This window comes from Molothrus aeneus, chromosome 10, assembly GCF_037042795.1.
Source record: "Molothrus aeneus isolate 106 chromosome 10, BPBGC_Maene_1.0, whole genome shotgun sequence".
In the NCBI taxonomy this organism is placed as follows: Eukaryota; Metazoa; Chordata; class Aves; order Passeriformes; family Icteridae; genus Molothrus; species Molothrus aeneus.
This window is the reverse complement of record NC_089655.1, coordinates 6,171,566-6,196,471: the sequence shown is the minus strand read 5'-3', so window position 1 is coordinate 6,196,471 and position 24,906 is coordinate 6,171,566. Positions and strand designations below refer to the sequence as shown.

The following is a 24,906-nucleotide window of genomic DNA, read 5'->3' as shown; positions in this document are numbered from 1 at the left end:
TTGCAGGATGCTACAGTTATCTCCCACCTCATGGCACTGCTCAGTAGGTCTCGATACACACAAGAATACATATGTCAGATCTTCTCCCACTGCTGCAAAGTAAGAAAGACAATTCATGTTCTCCATGCAACTTGTATTTCTGGCCTCTAAGAACTGTATGTGTGCTGCCTTTTGTGGCAGGAATTTTGAGCCAGTAATGACTGAACTGGTACTGCTCTGTATTTGGTACAGATTTATTTGGGTCAATAGCTGCTGCTCTGCAGTACAAGAAAATATGCAAATCTGAGGGGTTTATAGGCTTTGGCTGCTAAACAAAGCCAACAGTCTGGGCAAGCATCAGTCTTCACTTTAAACACTATAAATCTTGGAACACTTCTGGTTTTCCTCTGAAAGTCTGAGGATAGTGTGAGCATCTCTTTGCAGAGGTTGTGCAGCTGCTTTCACCTGTTTTAAACACAGAGATTGTTCTCTAAGAGGTGCTGTTGGTTGAGAGGAGAAGAAATGCTCTTCTCAGCTGAGCTCTATCACTTACAGGTTCATCCAGATACAGGTTCATTCCTGCTATGTAATGCAATTCTGTTGATATGAGAAAACTGATTGAAAACCAGCTGCAGCCCCACCCCAAACATAGCTTTGTCTTTCCCTTCCCCCACTCGAAGTATCTCCACTGATTTTTATTGTTGCAGTTTTTTGGGAGTTAATGTACCAGTGAGTTATGCAATAACTGTATCAAAATAATTCAGGGTAGGAAATGAGCTTTTCACAGCATCTTTCCCTTTTAGTAACAGTTTAAAACTAAAGAATCACAGATTGTGTACTAACAAAGGAGAAAGTTCCTAAGTTTATGGATTTATAAGTATTTACCTTGAAAAATATCTTTCTACCTTATCACTTAAAATGAGTCCTCTGGAACTGTGAATTGTTCCTTTGTTGAGTATCTGTGTTCTTCTGCCTTGACTGTTATTTATGTACACTCTTCCCTTTGCATTTCTTCTGCTAAGTGAAGCTGAGAACTGAAAACTCTCCACTTAGTGGGATATAAAGATAGAACTCAGCTGCTAATATTTAGGGAACTCTTTAAAGAAAACATGAAGACAAAATCCTACACTGGACCATGGAAGTTTACATATATACCTAATAGTGGGGAAAAACTTTGGCATTGAAGGAACAAAAATGGAGCAGTGAGGCACCTCCTGTTTAAGTGGCCCTTGAAAGTCTCCTTAACAGGCTGAGGAGCTTGAACAGGTGAAAAATGAGGCCATGTTGGCCTACAAGAAAAATAACCTGGGCCTAATTATGGGATGGTAAAAGAGTTGGTTTATACAATCAGGGGTTGGCTCTGGGAATATAAACCCTGTTGGCTGAGAGAGAACAGAAAACAGTTATTGTCATCTTTTTCCAAAGGAGTTATTTCCTTGCAGCTCCAGCAATTCCTGGTGGCTTGCATTTCTGAAATGTTGTTTACAGTGCAAATGCACAGTCACTTCACAAGTGAGGAAGGTCTTCTGAACTCACCATTCCATTTTGAATGTCTCCTCCAACCTCAAATCTCTCTCAAATTTTAGAGTGAATGTCTGGAAAAAATCAGGTTTTTGGAAAGAAGTTACTGGCTGTGTAAACAGAGAGAAACCAGGCTGCACAAGAAAGACAGGGTAATGGGTATGAGTGTGAGGAAATGGTTGCATTTGCAGAATAAACAGCTGCATAACAAAGAAAAATATTTGAGGTTGAGTAAACAGATCATCACAAATGTTAAATTGATCAAGAACTCATTCTCTTGCTCAAGCAAATGCAGCTGTTCAGCAAAAATCTGAAATGTCCCCTTCCTTCTGTTTTGTTTAGTTTTGGGGTTTCAGGTTTATAATGTCAGTGATTGTATTTTCAGACAGAGCAAAATGCACCTAATACAATGAAGACACATTTGCAGGGGATTTTCTCACTTCAATGAATAGGCAAAGTACATTCTTATAATTATAAACAAAAAAAATATATATACTGAAAGTTTCAGTATTTACTGCGTTTTAAATGGGGACTCCATCTTCCTCCAAAGGGCCCTGAGAGAGAGAACCTTTCTTACTTTTTTCCCTGAAGCAATAAGTTACTATAAATAAACCTTTGTATTTAGGTAAGGCTTAGCATATGTTCTAAGAGGCATTGATGCTTTTATTTCTCTTTTTCCTCCTCTTAGTATATGTATTAATTGAACTAACAGTGACTTATCACAGCTCCTGCCCTCCTTGTCCCTGCACTGTTCTCAGCTCACATCTGTAGCCATTTCTTTCTCTCCCTTTCCAGCATTTTTGTTGGTTTCTCAGGTTTCTGCCTTGCCCTCTTCCATTTCCCTGGAAAAGTTCAGACCAGTTCTCTAGAGCTAGGAAATCCATCATTTGTGTTCCTAGCATATTGCTACTGGTTTCTGCTTTTGCTGCTCTCTTTTGCTGCTTTTCCCTGCACATTCAGAGTTAAAATCAATGGCAGGGGAGCCTTGCCCTGGAGAAGAGCCATCCTGAGCAAGGAAGAGTTGATTTACAGGGGAGCAGATGCAGTTCTTAACATACAGAGCCAGGATTCTATCAACATAGAAGCAAATAAGTAAACTGAAATCAGGCTGATGTACCTGGGATGTGAAAATGGAAGTCAAAATTTACTTTTAAAGAGTCTCTCTGTCTCAGTTCATCTGTTTTTAGAGCAAGTGGTGTAAGCAGGTAGATTTTGTTTTAGGAAGGATCCAGGATAAAGCCTGTAATCAAGGCAGCTTTCTCCAGGCCTTCTTTTGTTGTGTGACCTTAGGCTGCTGCTGGATCCCTGCCCCAAGGGACAAAGGCACTTAGGTACCTGCTTGTCATTGTGGAATGAGCTGTTACATTGTGTTACCCTAATGTTTCCTTGAAAATTGGCATTTCGTGATGGAAAATTGTGCAAGAAGTGATGTTTATTCCTGAAATATGTCAGTCATTTATATTTGGAGAACAAGGTCACTGTCAGAGGAGTGGAACTCTCACTGTGCCCAAGGTGGAACAAAACCAGGCAGCCTTGCTGTTAAACTGGGGCTTGAACTGCTTGGAAGTGCTTCATCATATCCTCAAGTTTTCACCTTTATATTTGCAGCTGTCCCTCTTTATGGGTTAGTGCTTCCCTGGTTGTGCTGGTTGGTGCAAACACAGTGTGTACAGACAAAATATTTCCACTTGTGCAACTCAGATACACCCAGGTGTCACCTCTGTACAGGTATCTGTCCTGCTTGCACAGAATCTGCCACCTGCATCCCATGGAGGAGTCACTAATACTTGGGAATTACTAAATCTAGGGCAGTATGATTTCTTCTACTTTAAACTCACTCATTTTTTCACATATTTCAATATCTGTTCTTCAGCTCCACCACTGGCATAGCTGCGGCTTTAACTCATTGCCTCAGCCACTTCTGTGTGCCAATGTAAGTGGTTTTCCTCCTTCAACCATGCTGTTTTAATTGCATTTTTTGGTAGAAAGCTCTTGGTGGCAGTAGCAGCTGAAGCATCTCTTAAAGCACCAGATATGTTACATCTGAAAGTAATTTTATGCTTTTTTTCTTAGAGGTAAGAGATACTCTAAAAATGTTCTTTTGACTGTGAGAGGAATCTGATTTCAGCTGTATCTCAGATTTGAAGATAATGTGTCACTGATGCCTACAAGGGTGTAAGAGGTGCCATTAACTCAGCCAGGTTTGAACTAGAGATTAGGGAGTGAAAAGACTTTCTTCATTGCAGATTAGTCAAGGAAATGCATGGAGAGATGATAAATGCTGTGGCATCCTATAAGCTGAATTTAAATTTGCATAGCCTGTGCTTAATGCAGAGATGACCAGAGCTAAGAGCCTACTTTTAAAGAGAGGTTTGCAAATCAAATACCAGCTTTGGCAAGAGACTGCTGAGGGCTGCAAGTATTGATATTTCATGTTGTTTTTTCAACCTTAGCAAGCCTTGTCATGCTACAGAAGTTCTTAGACTTTTCTCCTGCAAAATTTAGTATTTGTGTTTAATTCCAAAGGCTGTTTTGGAAAAAATACTGACATATCAGCCATTACCAACTTAGATCTTGAAGTCAGTAATAGGTGATGGCTGGCTGGATTTATGGCCAAACCTGCTTGAAACTAAAACAATAAATAATAAAAAATTGGAGGAAAATGTGAATTTCTTCTCAAGGAACTGTCACTCTGTCTGGAACCAGTTTAGGAGAAACCCCTTCCCTTCTGCAGTTAGAATTGTTAAAAATGCTTAATTTTAACAGTGAGGAAGACATTAGTGACTGCTGATCTTTTATGTGATTTGTAGAGAAAATCAGGAGCTTTCAGTTGTTTCCAGTAGGAGGAGTAGAAACAGAAGTTCTCTATCCATGTTTCTTCATTTGTGTGAGCTAATGTCATTGCCTATTGAAGGAGAGAGTGGAAATGATTACCATAAAAGAACAAATGCTATAAAAATATAAATTGAAGTTGTTTATATATAAAAAATAAAATTGCTATGCCAGCTGATTACAAAGTAAATGTTAGGAAATGTATCTTAAATATTTAACAATAAATTGCAGACAGTGGAAATCTCTTGCATGTTTTAAAAATCCTGTGTTATGTTTCCTTTGAAGGGTCCAGATCACCAGACAATCTTATTTAACCATGGAGCTGTTCAGAACATTGCACATCTGTTGGTCTCCACCTCCTACAAAGTAAGACATTTCATCTACTCTGTGTAACATGTGTTTATGAAAAGAATTCAAATGGAGATTATAAAAACCATGTCTGTGCTGTGAACCAAAGCTATAAACAGGTATGATGTGTATTTGTAGAATAACAGTTGCTTTTACTTGCCATATTCTGTCAAAACCACAGCTATTGTACTGTAAAGTTAAAGCAGCAGTAATGAAAACAGGGCTGCCTAGCATTGCTCCAAAGAGGAACAGGCACTTGAAAACCCAAGTGGTCTAATTTGTTGAACAATAAATGAGAACAAGAAGTTAAGCTGAAGAGAAGCAAGTGTGGTCTGTCCTGAAAAGGAAGTCCTACCTGTAAAAATAGATGGGTGTGCCATGTGTGGGGGCCAGCAGCTGCCTGTGTGTTGTGCTCCCTGAATTCCTGAGTCTCTGCTCTCTTCTCTGTTGTGTTTTGGAAGTCCATCCTGGACCATCACCTCAGAGGACATCACACTTTACCTGTAACTTGGTGGCCAGGAGGGGTCAGCTCCTTCTCAGTCCTTCCACTTGTGAAGACAGGAACACAGTTTAAATACGTGCAGCTGTATAAGGGCAAGTCAAAGACTAATACCTGAACTAATCTAGGTTCTGTGATCTGGGAAGGTGATAATGGTTATCTTCCCCGTGACAAAAAAGAAGTTATAAAGATTTCATGAACTAGGCAGCCATGAAACATTAATTAAATCAAAACTTTGGACTGAAGAAGGAGGAGCCAAGATGAAGAAATTTGTCCATCTTTTTCATCCAGGTACTACCTGAGGCTGTGTAATGGCAGTAAAACTTAGGGTGTACATTTGTTCTAAGATTAATCTGGAATCATTGCAGTTGGATGGTTCTCTTCAGACATTTCAGTAAGCCCACCTTTGAAGGATTCTGAAATAGAAATCTCAAGGGTTCATATTTCTGGTTCTCTAATGTACTTATGAGTCCTGAAAAGTAAAAGTACCATTGTTATATAGTATTCTTCTATTCTTCTGTTGTTTTTTACACATTTGTGAGGCATTACAAATAAGACCAGTAGTTCCTGTTTAGTTCCCAAGTTTTAACCTTGCTGGTTTTCTTGAGAGTTTACAACATACCCTACAGAAAGATAGCTCCAACAGGGAGATGACAGAAGTCAGGGTGTGAGTTAGATGTTTCCATCTGCCCATGGTTCTTCATCTCAATTTCTTGTTGATAATACAGCATTGTTTTCTACAAGCCTATCCAGCAGTGTAGCCCAGTTTTGCTTTGAAGTCAGAGTTGATGTTTCATATTATTATGTTTTTACACAGGTCCGAATGCAGGCATTGAAATGCTTCTCAGTTCTAGCCTTTGAGAACCCCCAGGTATCCATGACTCTGGTCAATGGTGAGTGCAGTGCTGCTGCTGCTGGTTTGACACTCACTCTTTGCCTGGCTCAATGAGAATGACTTTGGGCTCTCTCTTTTTGCAGTGTCTGTTGATGGAGAATTGTTACCACAGATTTTTGTGAAGATGTTACAAAGGGACAAGCCCATTGAAATGCAGCTCACGTCAGCCAAATGGTAATTGTCTTCAGGAACTGGGGAAATAGCAGGGAGTTTAATCCTTACTGTTCAACTGCTCCCTTCTTCCTTGTTCCAAAGTAATATGGGATGTAAAATGTTAGGAATAATTCAAGATACTGTTTGCATTATCTGAATCCTTGAACAAGTGGATCTCACCCCATTTTATAATGTAACTTTCCCTCTTTGCTGTACATAAGCAGGGAAAAATATTGCTGGGCAGCAGTTTTGTGGGAATGTGTGTTCAGCCATATGGGTTTTCACATGTATCTTGGATTTGATAAGTTTTGCTTTGAACAGGCAGAGCACAGTCCTGAGCTATCATCCTTGGTGGCTGTGCTGTGTTGGAGACTGCACCAAGATGATGGGAGAGCAGAGTTAGTCCCTCTACCCAGCTGTTTTAAATAAAACAGATTATTCTTCGGGCTTCATGAGCTCATAGAGCAAAATTAATGTTATTAATTAATTTTGTACTTCAGCTTTCCCTGCTGGTGTGGGCACATTTGTGTGCAGATCCATAATGACTTCCTACCCAGTGACAAGCTGTGACCCAGTTCTGTAATAGCAGCACCCTGGTTATGCTACTCCATAAGCTGGGATTGACACCCTTTAGGATCATTTTCCTTTTCTTGTGTTGATAGCATTGAAATAAATCACTCCAGGGGGTTCAAGAGATAAAGTCACCCATTGGTATGGACTACTAAAATTAAGTTTAACTCAGGAGTTTGGTCGCTGATGCGTTGCTTGATTATTCTTGTAGTTTTTGATGGCTTTTTTGACAAGGAGCAGTGAGTTCTCTGAGTTCACCAAACAATTTCACAGCCACTTGTGTCAGTACAAATCTCTTGATTCTGGATGAGGAACAGGTGGGCTAGGTAGGATCTGTGACTCTCTGCTCATGCTGCCAGGTTGTAATGCCCCAGCTCATTCATGAAAGCAGTTTCAGTGATGTGCATGTCTGTGAGGGGGGTTCTTGGGTAATCCCACTCCATGTAGGAGGTATGTCTTGTCTTGGGACCTCCCAGCCTCAATTCCAGCCACAATTGGCCCAAGCAGTCTGGTTTTACTGGTTTTGTTGAGCAACTCTTAGTGAAGAAGGCAAGTTAAATTAATTGCACTGTAGCAGTCTTTGATTTATGTGTTTCTTTGAGAAATCAGAAAATACATAGAGAATGACATATTAAAAGTAATTTTTTTACTAATCTCAAGATATAAAGCAGTTGACAAGTCATAAAGACAGGCTGGAGTTAGAAGAATTGTTCTGAGATGGACATTCCCAGGTCTATTGGTATTCTTTGCTGATTGAATGAACTGGGTATCCATCTTCTGCTGTTGCTTTGCAGTACTTTGCCTCCTCTGGACCTTTGAAGCATGAAAGAAAGTTATGTGGTGAAAAGCAGCAAAAGAAAATTGCAAGGAAATGGCAGACAAACCAATCTCTTCAATTTTATATTGGGTTTCTCTCAATTAGTCCACAGGCACTCATCCTTCTTAGGGCTCTCATTTTTACAGCAGTCCTGGGGTTTGCAAAGCCCTGCTGGTTTTTCTTCTGTAGGTCCATCCCCTACCTGATTGCCTCCAAGTCAGACTCTCTCTTCCATTTTCTTAATGAGAGTAGTAGGTGTAAATTGTCATAGATTATGTTTTTTTCTGCTTGTAAATTAGATTTCACCCCTACCTTGCCAGTTTCAGTCAGTTAATCTGCAGTTCCTCTGATTTGTCATTAGACTCTTTGGAATGCAGCTCTAGAAGGGTTTTCCCTTTTGAATGTTCTCTATAATTTCTATTGAATATGGACTGGCATACAAGACTACTTTAAAAAGTCTTTTCCCTCAACAATTGAAGTAGACTTGGAGGACTCAAGGAAATACCTCTTGATTGAAATAGAGCAAAAATCCTTCTCTTGAGCAGCAGTGTTGGGACAGAGGGAAGATCAGGATGCCACTTGGGAGAGTGCTCTGCACTTATAAATGAAGCAGTAACCTTTCCTGCTAAAATCACCAGAATTGCTTCCAGCTAAGCTAAGCCTATGTTACCTGAAGTCAAAAATTACTTTCTTTCATTGCTGAAATAGAGCTACTTTGCCTGGCAAATAGGGTCTCACCAGACTAAATGGCAGCTGCAGGATGGGTGCTTTCCTCCTGACTGCAGGTATGAAAAAGAGTTTCCTGCTGTCAGCTGCAAGGCTTGGGCAGTAAAAGTTTAGCAGATTATCTCTGTGCTAATATTCAAGGCTTATCTTTTACTTTTGGAGGAATAATATATTAAGAGAGTTCTGATGGTAGGTGTACTCAGAATGAGGATCAGTGTTGGTGCCTCTGAGGTGAAAGAACTCGCTCTGGGCCCTTGGAAGGAGCTCAGGGATGTGGTGAGACACACCATGGTTTTATGAGCACATTGCTGTCCCTTAGCTGAGCAGTTCTGATTGACCCTGTGTACAACTTCAGCCTGCCCAACCGAGGGTCCAGGCATGTTAGTTTTAAGTTACCTTTACTGAAATACAGTTACATTTTTTAACCTCCACTGTGACATGATAAAACCCAGCTCCAATGGTTAGTTCAGAAGCTAAAGGGAGAGAAACTGGTGCAGTTCCCCTCCGGCTCCATTCCACTGCCTTGTAGCAGAGCAGGTGAAAATGAAACCACCTCAAAGTAAAACACTTTTTTGATGGGTGAACTATTTTGCATTTCTGGTAGTTTGGGGCACTTTATAAGTACATAACAAAGAACTTGGAATTTGTCTGATGCTGTGTGAGACCTTGTGGTTGTCATATCCACTGTGAGCTGTTGTCTAATAAGGACCAAATGCTGGCTTGGTGCAGTGTCAGAGCCTAGGCTGTGTGCATTGTTAGTGAGGGTGTGCTGCTCCCTGCAGAGTGTAAAGCCCTGCCTGTGGACAGGCAGCAGAGCAATTCCACCTCTCCTGGGCTGGGGCAGGGCCTGGGTGTCTGTGCCTGAGCTGTCAGGCTGTGTTTCTCTGCTCATGGCTGCATACCCAGAGGCAGGTATATAGAGGAAGGTCTGGGTGGGTTGCACCTTTGCTTAGTGCAGGTTGTTCCTTCTGGATGTGTGCAGGGGGATAGAATATAAGAAAATAAAGATAGTGTAGAAAGTAATCTTACCCCTAAGGAGTTGCAGCTGGGCCAATTATCAAAGATTAGGAACAGGCCTGACTTTAACAGGCCACAGCTGTAACCAATGAGAAGAAGAGTGCTATAAAAGAGTGGGGGTGGCTGGTTGAGAGGGCAACTGGAGTCAGGTGGCTGCTTTGTGAAGAAGAAAGAGTCAGTGCTCTGAGGAGCTGCCTATGAGAAACACCAAGAAGGTATGGAACTTTTGTGATTAGGAGATAACAGTAGGGAACCCCTGCAGTAAGATGCCAACAGGTGTGGGGCTCAGGCAGGGTGGTGGTGTGACCCTTTGTTGCAGTGTGTGCTGTATTGATCAGGGGTCCTGCACTGCAAACCTGCCAGAAGGTGCACCTGGAGGAGTTTGTGTGCCCAGGCCTAGTAAGCTCTGATGTATTTAAATCAAAGACAGGAGGATGTTTCATTAGGACAGGTGTTGTGCAGCAGCTGGAGTGAAGTGAACCAAAGCCATGGTAGGTGACAGTGTCTTGTTGTGTTGTTGCAGCCTTACTTCCATGTGCAGAGCCGGAGCAATACGGACGGACGATCCCTGCATCGTTCTGAAGGTGAGCTGTGTCCTGCTTCAACCACCTTGTAAATACAGAGTAATTCTCTTTGTGCTAGCCATGACAGATCCTTAAACAGTTCTCTGTTCAAAAGGTTTTCTCATGTAGGTTTATCCCGGTTTTATTTTCTCATATAAAAGGTAGCACAAAATCTGTTACATCAAAGATTGCAAAGCACCAAGTTCTCCTAACTTTTTTAATTTAAAAAAAATAGCTCCCTGATTTTCTCCCCCAAGTAATGATAGATAAAAAAATCTATGCGTTGGCTGTGACAAAGGCCTGCCCCTCCTGTCTTTTTGTGCAAGAAAGTGCAATGTACTGTTCATTCCAGTGTGCATATTGGCATCTGTTCTGCACTGGCACCTGGTATGTGCAGCTGAGGAAGCCAAGCTGCATCGTTCTCCCTCACCCTCCTTAGCTTTGGTCCAAATTGACACTCCAATTCTCTGCTCTCCTTTCTCCCTACAACATCTGCAAACTGGGGGCAACAGTTCCATTCTCCCAACCCCTCTCTCCTGCAAATCTCTTTCTTCTTTGGAAATGCCTTCCCTTCACGGATACCCCTGTTGGGCTGTGCCCTGGTCAGGATGGGTGTTCCAGAGCTGCTCTGCCCTGGGACAGGGAGCAGGGCCTGCCGCCAGTGGCAGGTCGCTGTTGGGAGCTGGACCCTGCCCTGTGGAGCTGCACATGCTCCATATGGGCCCTGTGGAAAACCACCATCCTTTCAAACCTTTGCAAAGGGATGTGCTTGGCCAGCTCACAGCAAAAGCAGCATTTTTTCCTTGTGGAAGCTGCTTCAGCACAAATCCATGTTTGAAGCTGTGGAATTAAATGTGTTGTAGTACTTGAGAGTAGACAAAAGAGTGAGGGGAGAAGGAAAGCACAGAACCTTTGCCTTGTTCAAAGCACCCCAGTGATTCCTCCTCCAGGAGCTCATACTTGCAAGGTGTCACTGTGCTTAATCCAGCCCCAAATCCTTCAACCTCTGCTGAACTGAAGTGATGGCCCCTTTAGCATTCAGGAGTTATTGACCCTTTGCTATCAAACTTTCTGCATTTGAGGGCCAGTCAAGAATGTGTGTTTCCAAAATGGTTTTAATTTACTTTCATTTCTCAGTTTGAGTAGTGGGTTGATCTGCAACGTGGGGAAAAAATAAAACCCTTGAGAAGGGCAGGGAAGGCTGATAAATAATGGATTTGATGGGAAGGAAAATGATTTCTCTGGAATCCTAATAATGAAACTGTCCAGATAACCCAGGTACATCCCAGCCATACCATGGAAATAAGATATTCCATTGTTACAGTCAATTTCCACACTTTCATCTGCTGGCCAGGTGTGTATTGTGGCTTTCCATCTTAGACCCCTACACAGCCCCTACTCCTGTGCATTATTTGCACTGTACTGACCTGTAGATCCAATGGGAACAGTTAAAATGTGTCAATCAGAATTCCTGCTTCTGTTTCTAAGCAGATGGAATTGCTCAGTGTTGAAAAACATGAGATCTGTGTTTCTTGGGTGCATGCAGCCAGTGACTTAACAATGCCCAGGCCTTGAGTTCCAAGAAATAGCTCATTTCATTTCAGGCCATTTGACCTTGGAAAGAATTAAGAAGTACATTGTCTTTGTGATTTAGACATGGAGTTCCACTTCTTTCTTTCTCACTCCACATGAATGTAATTTTTTGAGAGCCTGTGTGCAGTCTTCCTTGCTGCCTCAAGGCCAGGTATGCAGAAGAGGGTGCTTTGGCTCACTGGATTAGCTGCAAGATTCACCACCTCAGTGATAATCTTTGAGGTGACATCTGGCTTTCTAAAATATGTAGGCAAGTCCTGTTTCCTATGCAACGGAGATCAGGTATTTATCTATTTAATCATTTGAACAGTCAATGGGTGGATGTTATTTCAGGTCCCCAAAACATAACTCTGAACAACATTTACTGGAGTTATTCTGTTGAACTTGGTGGCATTGCACAAGCACAAACCTTGGTGTTATTCCTTGTCCATTTTCATATTTGGGAAGGCTTGAGGGAGCAGAGTCCCAGCCCTTGAAGAATTGGCCTGTCCAGAGTTAAATACTTTTCATTGGGCTTCTGGTAAAGAAAGACTTGGTTGGTTTTTCTGTTTTAGTAGAGAAGGTGGAGCAAAACTGTTGTGTGGGCGTAACCAAGGTAGGGGGGATGTCAGGAAAGGCAGAATGGACCTGGGTTCCAGGTTAGCTTCTTTTCTGGCTGATCCAATCTGCTGCTTGCTGAGGAGTATTCCTCCCTTGCCCTCTGCTCCAGGCGGCCAGTGTGTGGGAAAGGAGCCCTGAGATTATTTCAGACTGCATTGTCCTTAGTTAATCCTGGGTCACAGAAGGGCAGGAGGGGTCAAGTACTTGAGGGCAGCTTGGGTACTTTTGGTTCTGGTGTGTAGTAAGAACAAGCCTGGGAAAATATCAACTTCTGAGGGGATTTTAAAAATTTTTTACAAGGCTTTGTCAAACTTTGTCTATGTTTACTTCCAAACATTGCATGATTTTGGCTGTGTGAAAGTAGGGGATTGTACACTCAGCAATGCCTGAACAATTCTTCTGTGTGTGGAATCTCTGAACCCACTGAAATGTGTGTGTGTGAGAGTTCTTATCTAAAGAACAATGCAGAGCTTTGCTGTAGGACAGTTGTTTTCATTTCTTTGGAGTTTCTTTATCAATGTAGCTACACTAGAAACTCCTTTTATTTCATCTCTGCAGACTCTGCCATGCTTGGTTCGAATGTGCAGTAAGGACAGACTGCTGGAGGAGAGGGTGGAGGGGGCAGAGACTCTGGCCTACCTGATAGAGACAGACATGGAGCTGCAGAGGATGGCCAGCATCACCGACCACCTCATTGTCATGCTGGCCGACTACTTCAAGTACCCCAGCTCCGTCAGCGCCATCACCGACATCAAGAGGGTGAGTTTCCTGACCTGCTCTGAGCCCTGGAGAAATGGGCAAAACCAAAAACAAACCAGCTCAGGATGGGGCTTCTTAAACCTGGTGTGCTGGCAGGCCCCCACCTGCTACCACATAGCATTGATTCCATGATCCAGAAGGCATAAAAGACACTTTATTGTTAGAAATCTACAGTTCTTATGTCCCTGATAGGTTGGATCAGGGTCTAAGAAGAAAAAAGTTTTTTATTCTGCATCTTCTCTAGCTTATATACTCTTAACAAAGCATGATCTTAAGTCATTAACTACATCACAATAACTTATTATATTCATTGATGCAGAGCAATTAATTCAATATAATTGGCAAAAGTTTGACAGAAATTTAATAAGGCACCTATACACATCTACTTAGGCAGAAATTTTCATGTATCTTTTCTAATCTCTTTCTATGCTGACGGCCTTGTCTTCTTCCTTGCTATAGATAGACTTGAAAATCATCAATTGTTATTTCTTCTATTAACTCAGCTTTGCTTGCAAGTCAGCTGTCAAGCCCCTCCACATTCCTATAAGGAGTATTGGTGAACCTAAGACCTGATTGGTCTCAAAGTGAAAACTTCTCACACACTATTGGTGGTTATCAATAGCACACTCTAGAGAACCATATGTATAAACAATGGTTACAGAAAGAGAGATAATAATTGTTTGAATTCTTTTCCTCTAAGTTTCCCATAGCTTCTACACAGCTTTCCAAGGTTTTTCTAAAAAAGTCTGTGCCCGTCCTCTGTGGCCAGAGAGCTGCTGCCACAACCTGGTGCCTGAGGTCCTCAATTGAAAGGTGACCAGAGGTGCAGCAGCACTTGATTTTTGATGTTTGTACTCTCCAAGGCTCAGTCACTGCTCTTTGGAGACTTCATTAACCACACAAAAGTGTGTATATCTGGTCTTCCCATCCTCTAAGTTTAAACATCTTGCCTTCAGGGACCAGTACACTTCAGCTTCATAAGAGATGAATAGTCCATGTGAAGAGAGATTTGTTTTCAATTCTTAGGTCAGGTTTGTGGAAAATCTGAAATTCAGAGGTTGTTCTATTGTGTTTAAGCACAAAAACATGTGGATGCCATGCACTGCTTTATATTATGAGTTGTCTGCACTTGCAAGATGTTGGATAAACAGAGACCAGATGTACCTTGGAGTCTTGCTGAAACTGATTATTAGAAAGAACCCAAAAAAATACATTACAGAGCTTTGCTTTTTCCCTAAAACTGGCCCAAGAGACAGGTTAATTTCTCTGACCCTGATAGAATGGGGTTAATTCTGCATAGAGACCCTCTTGAATGCTTTGTAAAAATGAAAATGAAACATTAAAAAAAAAAAAAGTTGCAGTATAAAAAACTGAGCAAAAAGAAGTGTAGCAGCTTATTGAGGAGTAATGGACATTGGCTGTAGCACCAAAAATATGATCAGGTTCCAAAAGTGAGTGGGGCAATTCTAAATATTATGACAGTGCTCTGAGTGTGCAGTAAGTCTGTAGAAGCAGCCAGCTGGGAATCCAGGGTACTGGCTTTGAACAGAGTGCTTGGAACTGCACCCTGTAAGGTAAAACTGCGTGAGGAGTGAGTGATGAATCTGCCAAGCAGAGAACTTGTCTGCTTAAAATATTTATAACATAATATTAAAATATTATGTTATAAATATTTTAATACTTCTGCTCCAATATAGCTGCACTGGAGAGAATTACTCATAGAGCCTAATTTTGACATTTCTTTTATTTCTGCACTTTGCTACCTTATACTGTCATTTTCCTGGCATTTTGTGTAGACTTTGAAGATTGTATTGTTTTGTAGAACACTTTGGTACAGAGTTTTGAGGATAGTCAGAGTCACAGAATTATTCTCAGAAGAGAACATGAGGAGATCTGAGAGCCCAAATTTGCTGTTCCAAGAAGGGTCAACCTCAAACACCACTATTTTATGATGTCTTTAGTACTCCCATTAATCATCATAAAATATCAGAATGTGCTGAGCTGGAAGAGACCCCAGGGATCATCAAGTCCAGCTGCTGGCCCTGTACACTCCAACAATCCCGCCCTGGGTATCCCTGAGATCATTGTCCAAACTCTCCTGGAGCTCTGGCAGCCTTGGAGCTGTGCCCATTCCCTGGGGAGCCTGGGCAGTGCCCAGCACCCTCTGGGGGAAAAACCTTTCCTGATATTCAACCTCACCCTCCTTAACATGGCCTGAAATTTAGAGACCAACTTTGGCTCCTGGTATTGCTTCAGTTTTCTTGATAAAACTTGTCTTGATTCTCTCTCAGTATTTTCACTCCTTCTGGCTAGTTCCTGTAAGTCTCTGTTGGGAGATAAGAATAGCTTTTACCTGAATATGGTCTTGATAGACCCCTAACCTTATTTTGGCCTCAAATTGAAGACCAAGTTGTCTTCTCTGTAACTGAGCAGAGAAATGAACCATAATCTTAACTGTGGTTATTGCATGATGAGCTCAGGGAGCAGCACCTTGTGGGTGGCAGACAAAGACAGTGGGTAAGCAGCAGTGTGGAACAAAGCAGAATATGACTCTGCAGCTGCTCTGGGGGCTGAGCCTGTGCCTGTGCTGTGTTTCCCAGCTGGACCATGACCTGAAGCATGCCCACGAGCTGCGCCAGGCCGCCTTCAAGCTCTACGCCTCGCTGGGGGCTAACGACGAGGACATCCGCAAAAAGGTGAGCCCAGGGAGCCTGCTGGGCACTGCTCAGCCACGGGGGCACTGGAAAGCAGCAATTCCCACCCTCCCAGGGGTCTCCCCGTTATGATGTGAATAGGTTGAAATGAAGCCTCTCTCCTCCATTAATAGGAATTTTCATGTTGCGTGGAATTGGAGGAAAAATTAATGTCTTGCTATCAGAGTATAACAAAGTTAAGTTTAGCTGTGTGAGCATCTTCACAGTGATGAACTAGACTTGCACAAAGAGTTGTCTTTCAGCATTTTTGGTACTTGGCTACTTGTAAGCAATATAGTTGTGGCATATGAGAAATTTCTGAAACATAGAGATAATACACCTCTGTTTCTCATTTATTCCATTATATGACAAATATTAAAAAAAAAAACTCTGGAAAGTCTGCTCATAAACAAAGTCAGAATTTGTTTCCTGATTCTCAAGTGACCAAAGCCTTGCACTGTCATAACAAAGCAGTTGGTGATTCAAACATTACAGCGCAGAGATTGGTTGCTTGGGCCACTCACGTAGTTAAAAATTAATGTGTGGAAAGTGGAGGGAACTTAATAAATGAATAATTAGAAGGAACATTTTTTTTTTAATTAATCATGAATTTGCGGTGTCATGTAGCAAGTGTAGAAGACAGGAATGTTTTCTGAGTTTATTTGCTGGTTAAATAGGAAAAGCAGAAGGAAGAGGCAGGTAAACAGAGGGTGAAAAGATAACATCATGAGGATTTATCAGTGGGGAACGACTCAGGATCTCCAGAATTCAAGACCATAAACTCCTACTTTGTTGCTTTAGTTAATTGGAAGATCCTCCTTTTACACAGCTTTTAATAAGCAGTGAGTGTGTACATGCCAAAGTTGATTTATTATGCAAAAATCCATCATTCATCTGGGTGTTAACTCCCTTTTATACTGGTCTTAAGTGTTTGTGCTGGCCTTGTCTAAATATGGCAGGTGAGCTACTGGATATTTTTTATCCACACAGCTCTACAACTTGTCTCTGATCTGTAGTTTGTATATGTTGTGTGCACTCACACATGCTCACTTTTGTTTTAATATAACATTAAGGGTAATTCAGGTATATATGTATGTGTATATATAGATAGAGAGATGGATACTTATATATAAAAATCACCCTCTTGTTGCTTGATGATTAAAAGCCATAGTGGAACATAGAATATAGAATTTTTATTTACTAATTGTCTGTAGATACACAAAATTTTCCACTTAATCTGACAAGAGTGTGGCATGCTGGTTTTAGCTGCAGTTTTTATATGTAACATTGAAAATGCTGCAGCCAAAGCCCCAGCAAGCCGTGAGCTGTGCACTGACCTGAGTTCTTTGGTGCAGATCATTGAGACTGAGAACATGATGGACCGCATCGTTAACGGCCTGTCCGAGTCCAGCATCAAGGTGCGCTTGGCTGCAGTCAGGTGAGCCTGTCGTCGTCCCTGCACAACCTTGGCTGCACTGGGAGAACTGTCTGAGAGCTGCCCTGAACTCAGTTCTGCTCTTGGGAGCCCTCCTGGGGGAGAGGGGCAGTAATCCTGGGCTGGTGCAGGGTTTTCTCCCGGCTGCTCCCAGATTTCTCCTTGCCTGCCTCCCAGCCCAGGAATCCTTGTGGAGCAGCAGGGTGTGTACAGCAGTGCCCATGGGGGTGTGCATGTCTCACAGGGAGGATTTCTCTTCCATTCCAGATGTTTGCACAGTTTGTCCCGTTCTGTCCAGCAGCTCAGGACAAGTTTTCAGGATCATGCTGTATGGAAGCCTTTAATGAAGGTAAGTGAGGAGCAGTCAGGTCTCAGTGCCTGGAGTGTTCTGGTCCATTCAGGGAGCACAGGGTGACTGTTCAGTTGGCATGCCTTGCTGTAGAATCATGATACAAATTACCTAGAAATCAATCCTGGGGCCTTCTCCTAAGAGAGTCCTAAGTCAACAAAAGCCAACAACAGCAAGCCTGTTATTCCTGCTTGGTTTTGGTTGGCCTTTTGTTTCCTTTTTTTCATTATTGTTTTTGTGGAGTTTTTTATCATCAGTGAGTGAAGCTAAATTATTCTCAATCCTACAACTCTTCTAGGACACTACAAGTACTACATATCCCTTAATGTCACACTCAGGCTAGATGGCACAGTTCAGACTTGTTCTGTGAGCTCTGTAAGAGAATTCAGATATGTGTTTTCTCCTGTGATTCTCTACCTCTTCTATCTCATTGCAGATTCTATAGCTGAAACCAAAGAGCTCAGAAAGACCTTTAAAAAGACACATTGTCATATAGAGCAGTTTTCCACAAGATTAAGTGAGATTCAAGTGTGTAAGATATGTCATCTCTCATCCTGTAATGTCACTATCATAAACACACATAATAAACCAGTTTCTCAGTTTCAACATCTTTGAGACCTTGAAAATGCAGAACAGACCAAGTTGCTAGCACACCTGAAGGCTTGGGCAGTATTGACACCCATAAGAATTTCCTGAAGTCAGCTTGATTTGACTGTTCAGAAGTGAAATGGCTGGAACACAGAAGGTGTTGTTGGCAGTAGGGAACAAGGGAGGAACATTTTTGATTCAGGAATTGGTGTTTTGGTGCTGCTGGAGATCCAGGCAGAGATAAGGGACTATATAACTTGTCTCAGGCTGTGCTCCTCTGGCAGGATGCTCCTTAGAGAATTTGCTATGTTGTGCTTAGCACGAAGTACAGAGAGGTTTAAGAGGCTCCTGGAGCTTCCTCTACCTATGTGTCCTTTGCAGAGCAGGGCTTGTCCCCACTGTTTTCTACTAACTTGGACTGAAAGCTCTCAAATCTGACTTCTGTGAAATAATGCATTGTCCTGTGATGTGTATCAATCTGGGTCTGCACTGCTAGCATGGAAGCACCTCCTGAAGTCTGGAATACCCAGCTACAGCATAATGCCAGGTATTCCATTTTAGTGATCTCTTCATTATCCTGCTAACAGAATTCCTCTCTCTCCCCTCTGCCTGCAGGTTTTACAGAATGCTCCAAATGAAATTCTTGTAGTAGCATCTTCCACGCTATGCAATCTTCTTCTGGAATTCTCTCCAAGCAAGGAGGTGAGTACTTAGCCAGCAGCAGGGAGGGGAATGGACTGAAGTCAGATTACACAATGGTTCAATTAGCATAAAGGCATGTTAATTGGCAGCCATTGCTTGTGACATGTTATGGAGCTGTGATGTTACAGAGCTGTGCCACTGATGGCTTGGGAACAAAAAAATCATCTGCTTACAGTGCTGTGACAGTTAATTTGGCCTCTAAAGAAAAGAAGCAGACATGAAGTTTTGTTATTTCCTTTTTACTTGTAAAACATTGTTATCTAAAAAGATCATAAACAAGAAGAAACCACACTGATAATTTGCAATGTGATCCATTGTCTTAGAGAATTACTGCTACTGTAATGCTGAAAATGCTGGCTTAGCTGAGTCCTGTGTTTTTATTGTTCTCTGATGAACAGTACAGGATATCTGGTTCTGCAGAGTCTGTATTTCATACAGATCAGACACACAAATCAACACTCCACAGCAGTGCAACAATTCCTGAAGTCTAAAATACTTCTTAATTACAGGAAATATTTGCAAGATTGTGCTGTATGTGGGATCCTGCAGGGCTCTATGGATTACCAAATTACAGTTGGTCTTGGTGGCTTTAATCATATCTGTGAGACAGCAAATTAACTGAAATAATGCCAAGCACAGTTCACTGGCCATGAGGCCACCCATGGGGCTTTTTTTAGCAGACTGCAGGTCAAGTGTTTGTGGGGTGTGAGCAGCAGTGTGAGGTGATGTATATACACATATAAATGTGTGTGCATCCATGTCTCCACAAACACAGACATAGGAAAAAGCAGCTGCCTTGACCTGGCTTTTTTTCATAAAACCTACTGTTAAATGGTCATGGATATGGGCTGTGGCATGGCCAGTTCCTGGGGGTGCACTGGACATGTTGTAAGCTCAAGAATAAGACATTAGGAGTATATTTTTAGTATTTTCATACATGCAGTTAGTCTAAGTGTTGTAAAGATCTGTTTTTCCCTCCTTCTTTCAGCCTATTTTAGAATCAGGAGCCATAGAACTTCTATGTAGTTTAACCCAGAGTGAAAATCTTGCCTTGCGAGTGAACGGCATTTGGGCTTTAATGGTGAGTAGGACACCCAATGAAATAGCACCTGTGGCTGTGTGCCTTGAAAAGCTTGGGAACATATCTGTAGAACTTGTCAGTTGTTATTAATAATGACATACTTTAAATCTGGTTTGTTGTTCCACCAAACTGCAAAAGAAAAACAGCATCAGCCTGGAGCACTTCACCCATTAGTCCATAAAGTAAAATAAATTCTTCAGTTCTGGTACTAATTTTGTTGCCAAGATCATTCAGGGAAGCAGTTAAGTAGTGTCAGTAGCATGCCAGGGGGAAAATAAAAGCAGGTAATAGCCAGGTCAGGTGTAAGACCATGTGAAAATTGAATTCACTGTGTAGCAGCTGCTCATAAATTTCAGCCTTTTTGCAAGATTAATTTAGGAAGGATATATTCTTGTAGGGAATAGTCTACTAAAAGAGTGAAAGCCCAGATAAAAAAAGTCCATAAAAAAGTGTGTCTGTTTCAGAACATGGCATTTCAAGCAGAACAGAAGATCAAGTCAGACATCCTGCGAGGTCTGAGCACAGAGCAGTTGTTTCAGTTGCTTTCTGATTCTGATGTAAATGTTCTGATGAAGACCTTGGGACTGCTCAGGAATCTTCTCTCCACTCGCCCAGTAAGTAGAGCTGCACATAGACCTTCTGAAATCTGATCAAACAAGCAGCCAATCCAGTGCTTCTGTGCAGGACATTTTCCTGTTTTAACACCACTTGGATTTATTCAAGTATCTATAAGAAAATGTGCAAATCAATGTGAGAAGGTATTTGAACAAATCCTCTGCATCCATGGAAACACTGTAATTATTATCAGAGCTAGACATTTTCATTTAATGTTCAATTCCATTGCATTTAGCTCTCAGCAGCATTATTTTCATAGCAGTTTCTCTGTGAAACTTGTCCAAAACAACACTGAGGGTTGCACCATTGAGTCAGTGTATGGGAAGGTCCACATCTCAGATACTTGTCTTTCTTCTTCCTTGGCACTTGAAATGCATCTGTTCTTATCCATCTACATAGGTAGTACTGGCTTTGTGAATTTGGTGTGGGACTGTGCACTCACAAAATGCAGACATTTATTTTACACTCTGAAATAAAATGATTGGAAAATGTTGGGAGTTGTTTTTGACAGGCAGAAAGAGATATTCATGGAGGAAAAGAAAGGGGTAATCCCCTGTGAAGAACAGAGGGAAAACATGCAGCAAGAATTTGGCAAGCCAACATTTTTGAGGGGAAAAGCCCCATGAAGCCTCTCTGTGCATTTATCACATATTGTGTTTCTACCAGAAAAAGGTCACTGTAAAAAATCTTCTGATATTTTTACTCATTGAGTCTCAATAACCTTGATAGGAAATTAGCTCTGTGTTAATGTGAAAAAATACTTAACAGCCTGTCATTCATTGAATTCACCCTGACAACTCTCACTGTCACTTAAGGTGTTCTCCATCTGGAGCTGTGTGCCAGCTTCACTGCTTCCTGTGGCAGGTTTTAGAGCCAGAACCAGCCATTTTCAGCCTCTACCCAAAACTCACTCCAGAATAACTCATTCAGCAGCTTTCCAATGAAATCCCATTATTAGCAATTTTAAAAAATCCTGTAAGAATCTCTGAGGTCTTAAAAGAATTGTAGTGTGCAGTGTGCTGGTCATCTCTGGTGCCTGTTTGCTGCCACTCCCGAGGTTTGGTATCAACTAATCCAGTAGATCTTGTTTAATCTTTTCTCTTATTCTAGTGTAGGTGTTCATAGTCTGTCATAAAGTGACCTTTGAGCTGTGACTCTGTGAACTTAGGGCAGTTTTCCCAGACAATAACCAATGCATCTGGCTTATTTCTCTGCCCTCTTTAAGGCTTTGTAAATGTGGCTGTTGGACTTGGGCACAGTGTCCCTGCAACAGTAGCAAATACCAGAGAAGAAACATCAGTTTTCTCACTCCTCTCTGATATTACCCCTGGTTATCAGAAGGGAAGTGGTTGTTTCCAACTGCAGATCACACATTTAGAGCCTGGCTCAGCAGGGTTCAGGCCTCAGCCTGGCAGCTGGGACAGCAGTGTCACCTCTCCAGGTGACAGGGAAAGCACCACCAAGGCCCATGTGATGCTCTTTCAGACATGGAGAAGAATGTTTTGAAGTGTTTCTGCTGTGATGAATTCTTGGTTTGGGAGCAGTGCTGTGTGTGCAGTGTTGCTACTCCTCACTTGGAGTGATTCAAGGAGGAGTGTCCCTTCCTTATCTGGGGAGTTAAACTAAATGTATTTCATCCTTGCTTTGGCAGCACATAGACCACATAATGAGCACTCATGGGAAGCAAATCATGCAAGCAGTGACCCTCATTCTGGAAGGGGAGCACAATATAGAAGTCAAAGAGCAGGTAGGTACTTTTTATGTTTTGTGTTGTCTTGGCAGAATAAAATATAAGAGCAAAGAATGCTTACTGTTCACATCATGTCATTTTTGTTTATTATAATTGGGATTATAATGTGCTGTGAATATTTTACTGAGATCTGTCAGATGAATAACTTGAGTACCTACAAGAATGTTTTTCTTTCTAATGGATTGTTAGAAAATTGTTTGAACTGAATTCAGATTGGTTTTGCAAATGTAGGTTTGGCAAAGAGGAGGGATGTGAGAGCAGAAGAATTAAATTGGGGCCATTGCATGGCAGGAAGGGATCAGTAGGAATAGAAGAGAAGCACTAGCAGGGGAAAGAGCATCCTGGTGGAGCCCAGGAAAAAGTGGGGAGGGACCTGGCCTGACAAAATTTAAAAAAAAAAAGCAATCTGCAAGAGGAAAGGTGGCGGGAAAGAGGAGATGGCCAGCAGGGAACAGCATCCGGGAGCCAATGTACAAGGACAGCAGCAGTTAGAGGATAGCTGGGCAGGATTTGGTTGGATAGCTCTTGTGCCAGATGAGACAGGTAGTGGGAGAACTGTGTTTCTTCCTCATGTGGGGAAGGATGGGGGCAGCAAGGAGCTGTGGGAGATGCCAGAGGATTGCTGTGGCTTAGGTTGGATATGGGTAGCCAACAGCATGGGAAATGAGTGTAGGAGTAGAGCTGGTTTGAATCTCTGCTCAGGGAAGGACAGGCTGAAGGCCAACAGGCCTCCTTTGGCAATGAAAGTGCAAAGTTAGCAAAAAAATCCCCAAAGACTCTTGCTAGTAAGTTTAGTGACTCCATGGGTCTGAAACAGCTGAGAATTAACCCCATGTGTTTCTAAATAGGTCTTCCTGCTAAAGCTGTGGTGACAGGAATGGCCTTTATTGCTGTAGGTTATTCACCATGCCACACCTATCTGAATTATTTCACAGGAGAACCAGCACACCTGGGAAATGCTCTGGGAAAGGACTGGGGCTGAATATGGGCTTTGGAGTTTGGGGGCTATATCCACTGAGCATTTCCTTGGTCCTTGTGGTGCAGCTGGCTCTTATTTCAAGATCCAGAAGTACCTGTCTGCACACCAGAGCCCCTGCTTGCAGGACAGTGATTGTCTCTGTCACTGCCGGCCTCATCAGGATGTAATTAGCAGCTTGGAAGTAATTAGTCTCTGCAGCTGCTGACACAGTGTAGTGCAGCTTAGACACAAGCACATGCAAGTGCTGATCCTGCTCCAGTGTCCTCCAGCATGTCCAGAAAAGATGCTCAAGTTCTTCCAGAGCTCTTTGGGAAGGAGCCTGTGGAGCTGGTGACCCTGAGAGCCAGGGAAGGGGCTGTGCCTGTCAAAACTCTGTGCAGGCAGTGCCAGTGTGGGCCAGGGTGCTTCAAGGGCATCCTGTGGGATGGCTTCTGTAATTTTAAAGAAATCAAACAGCTGCAAAAGTAGCTACAGTTACCTCTGCAGGTGACAGCTGTGATTAGACTTGTTGAAAACAAATGACTCCTCTGCCAGATGAGCAGAAAGGCCTCTGTCTCTCCTTTTCCTGGCCTTAAGAATGAGCTGGAAATGGTTGGGGTTTGTTGTTTTTCCTTTCCCCCCAGCCACTGCTACAGAACAGACTGCTCTGTATTCTGGGGCATTTTTTCTTTCCTATATGTTGAAGATTTCCATAAGAGACTTAAAATGTTCTTTCTGGCAATGAATTGATGAATGCTGCTCTTCATTTTAAAATGGTGATGAATGTTTTTGGCCAGGGCTGCTCCCCACAGCTGGTGACTCCTTGGCATTGGCCCTAGATGTGAGCAAGCTGGAAACTCCAGATTAAAGATATTAAAACTAATTAAAGGAGTTGTTTGTCTCGAGTTCAGAGCTGTCAGAGAAGCTGTCATGGGATGTGATCTGCGGCCAAATAACTTCCCAGTTTTTCTCTCTTTCAGACATTGTGTATCCTTGCCAATATAGCAGATGGCACAACAGCAAAAGAACTGATTATGACCAATGATGACATCCTGCAGAAAATCAAATACTACATGGTAAGGGGGATTTCTCTTAAAGGATTTGTGTTGGTCTTTTGCAGGACTGAAAAGAAGGAAAGTGCTTTAGGATTTTGTTTTGTGAATTATTCACTATCATGCATTTAATTTCCATATAACCAGTGGGGTGTAAGTGCAGTTCTGTATGGCAGAGGTGTACAGAGGAACTGACTAAAAGGAAAATCCAGGGGTTATTTCCTATAAAAACATTGCAGTGATGTCATCTACATAGAAAACATTTAATGAACTTGGAAAAGGCCTATCTTGAAGATGTCAGTAAACATTTGGAAGGAAGTGATTGACCACTACTCGAGTGCCCTATATTATGGCCCTATGTTTGAGAGAAGTTATAGACAAGAATTAATCCCAGCTTTTCTATCTTATTTATTACATAATGAATGCCAAAATACAAATATTGTGAATTTCTGAATTTCTTCTTCTAAACTTGAGTTCTATTTTTCTACATTTAGAGTCATTCAAATGCTAAACTACAGCTTGCTGCCATGTTCTGTATATCTAATCTCATATGGAATGAAGAGGAAGGTAAGAAACCCTCCTTATTAATGCACAGACAAGTTACTATCCTGATCAAAAAGCTTTTGTTGAATAGCAATCAATATTTGCAGTGCACACTGCAGTGGGATCCAAAGTGTAATGGGAAACATTATCATAGGTGTAGTATGGAATGTGGGAGTGGTCAGGAAACACTGAGGAGGAGGCAGAGAGCTCTCTGGGGGAGACACAAGGACACAGTGAGGAGCTGGAGAGACACAGGAGAGGTTTTCAC

The 24,906-nt window shown here is 42.0% G+C and overlaps 1 protein-coding gene across 4 annotated transcripts in view; it reads left to right on the top strand.

Moving 5' to 3' along the window:
* Window positions 1-24,906, top strand: part of ARMC8 (armadillo repeat containing 8) — a 62,920-nt gene that overhangs the window by 33,530 nt on the left and 4,484 nt on the right. For 3 of the 4 annotated variants that reach the window (XM_066556691.1, XM_066556689.1, XM_066556692.1), the window contains 16 exons: window positions 7-99; window positions 3,374-3,433; window positions 4,618-4,698; window positions 5,997-6,072; window positions 6,158-6,248; window positions 9,881-9,941; window positions 12,672-12,872; window positions 15,473-15,568; window positions 16,921-17,003; window positions 17,268-17,349; window positions 18,553-18,639; window positions 19,628-19,720; window positions 20,185-20,334; window positions 21,987-22,082; window positions 24,024-24,119; window positions 24,590-24,662. In XM_066556691.1, the coding sequence (XP_066412788.1) occupies window positions 7-99; window positions 3,374-3,433; window positions 4,618-4,698; window positions 5,997-6,072; window positions 6,158-6,248; window positions 9,881-9,941; window positions 12,672-12,872; window positions 15,473-15,568; window positions 16,921-17,003; window positions 17,268-17,349; window positions 18,553-18,639; window positions 19,628-19,720; window positions 20,185-20,334; window positions 21,987-22,082; window positions 24,024-24,119; window positions 24,590-24,662 (1,519 nt within the window). The remainder of the gene's footprint in view (window positions 1-6; window positions 100-3,373; window positions 3,434-4,617; window positions 4,699-5,996; window positions 6,073-6,157; window positions 6,249-9,880; window positions 9,942-12,671; window positions 12,873-15,472; window positions 15,569-16,920; window positions 17,004-17,267; window positions 17,350-18,552; window positions 18,640-19,627; window positions 19,721-20,184; window positions 20,335-21,986; window positions 22,083-24,023; window positions 24,120-24,589; window positions 24,663-24,906) is intronic. The other variant, XM_066556690.1, reaches the window with a different exon arrangement.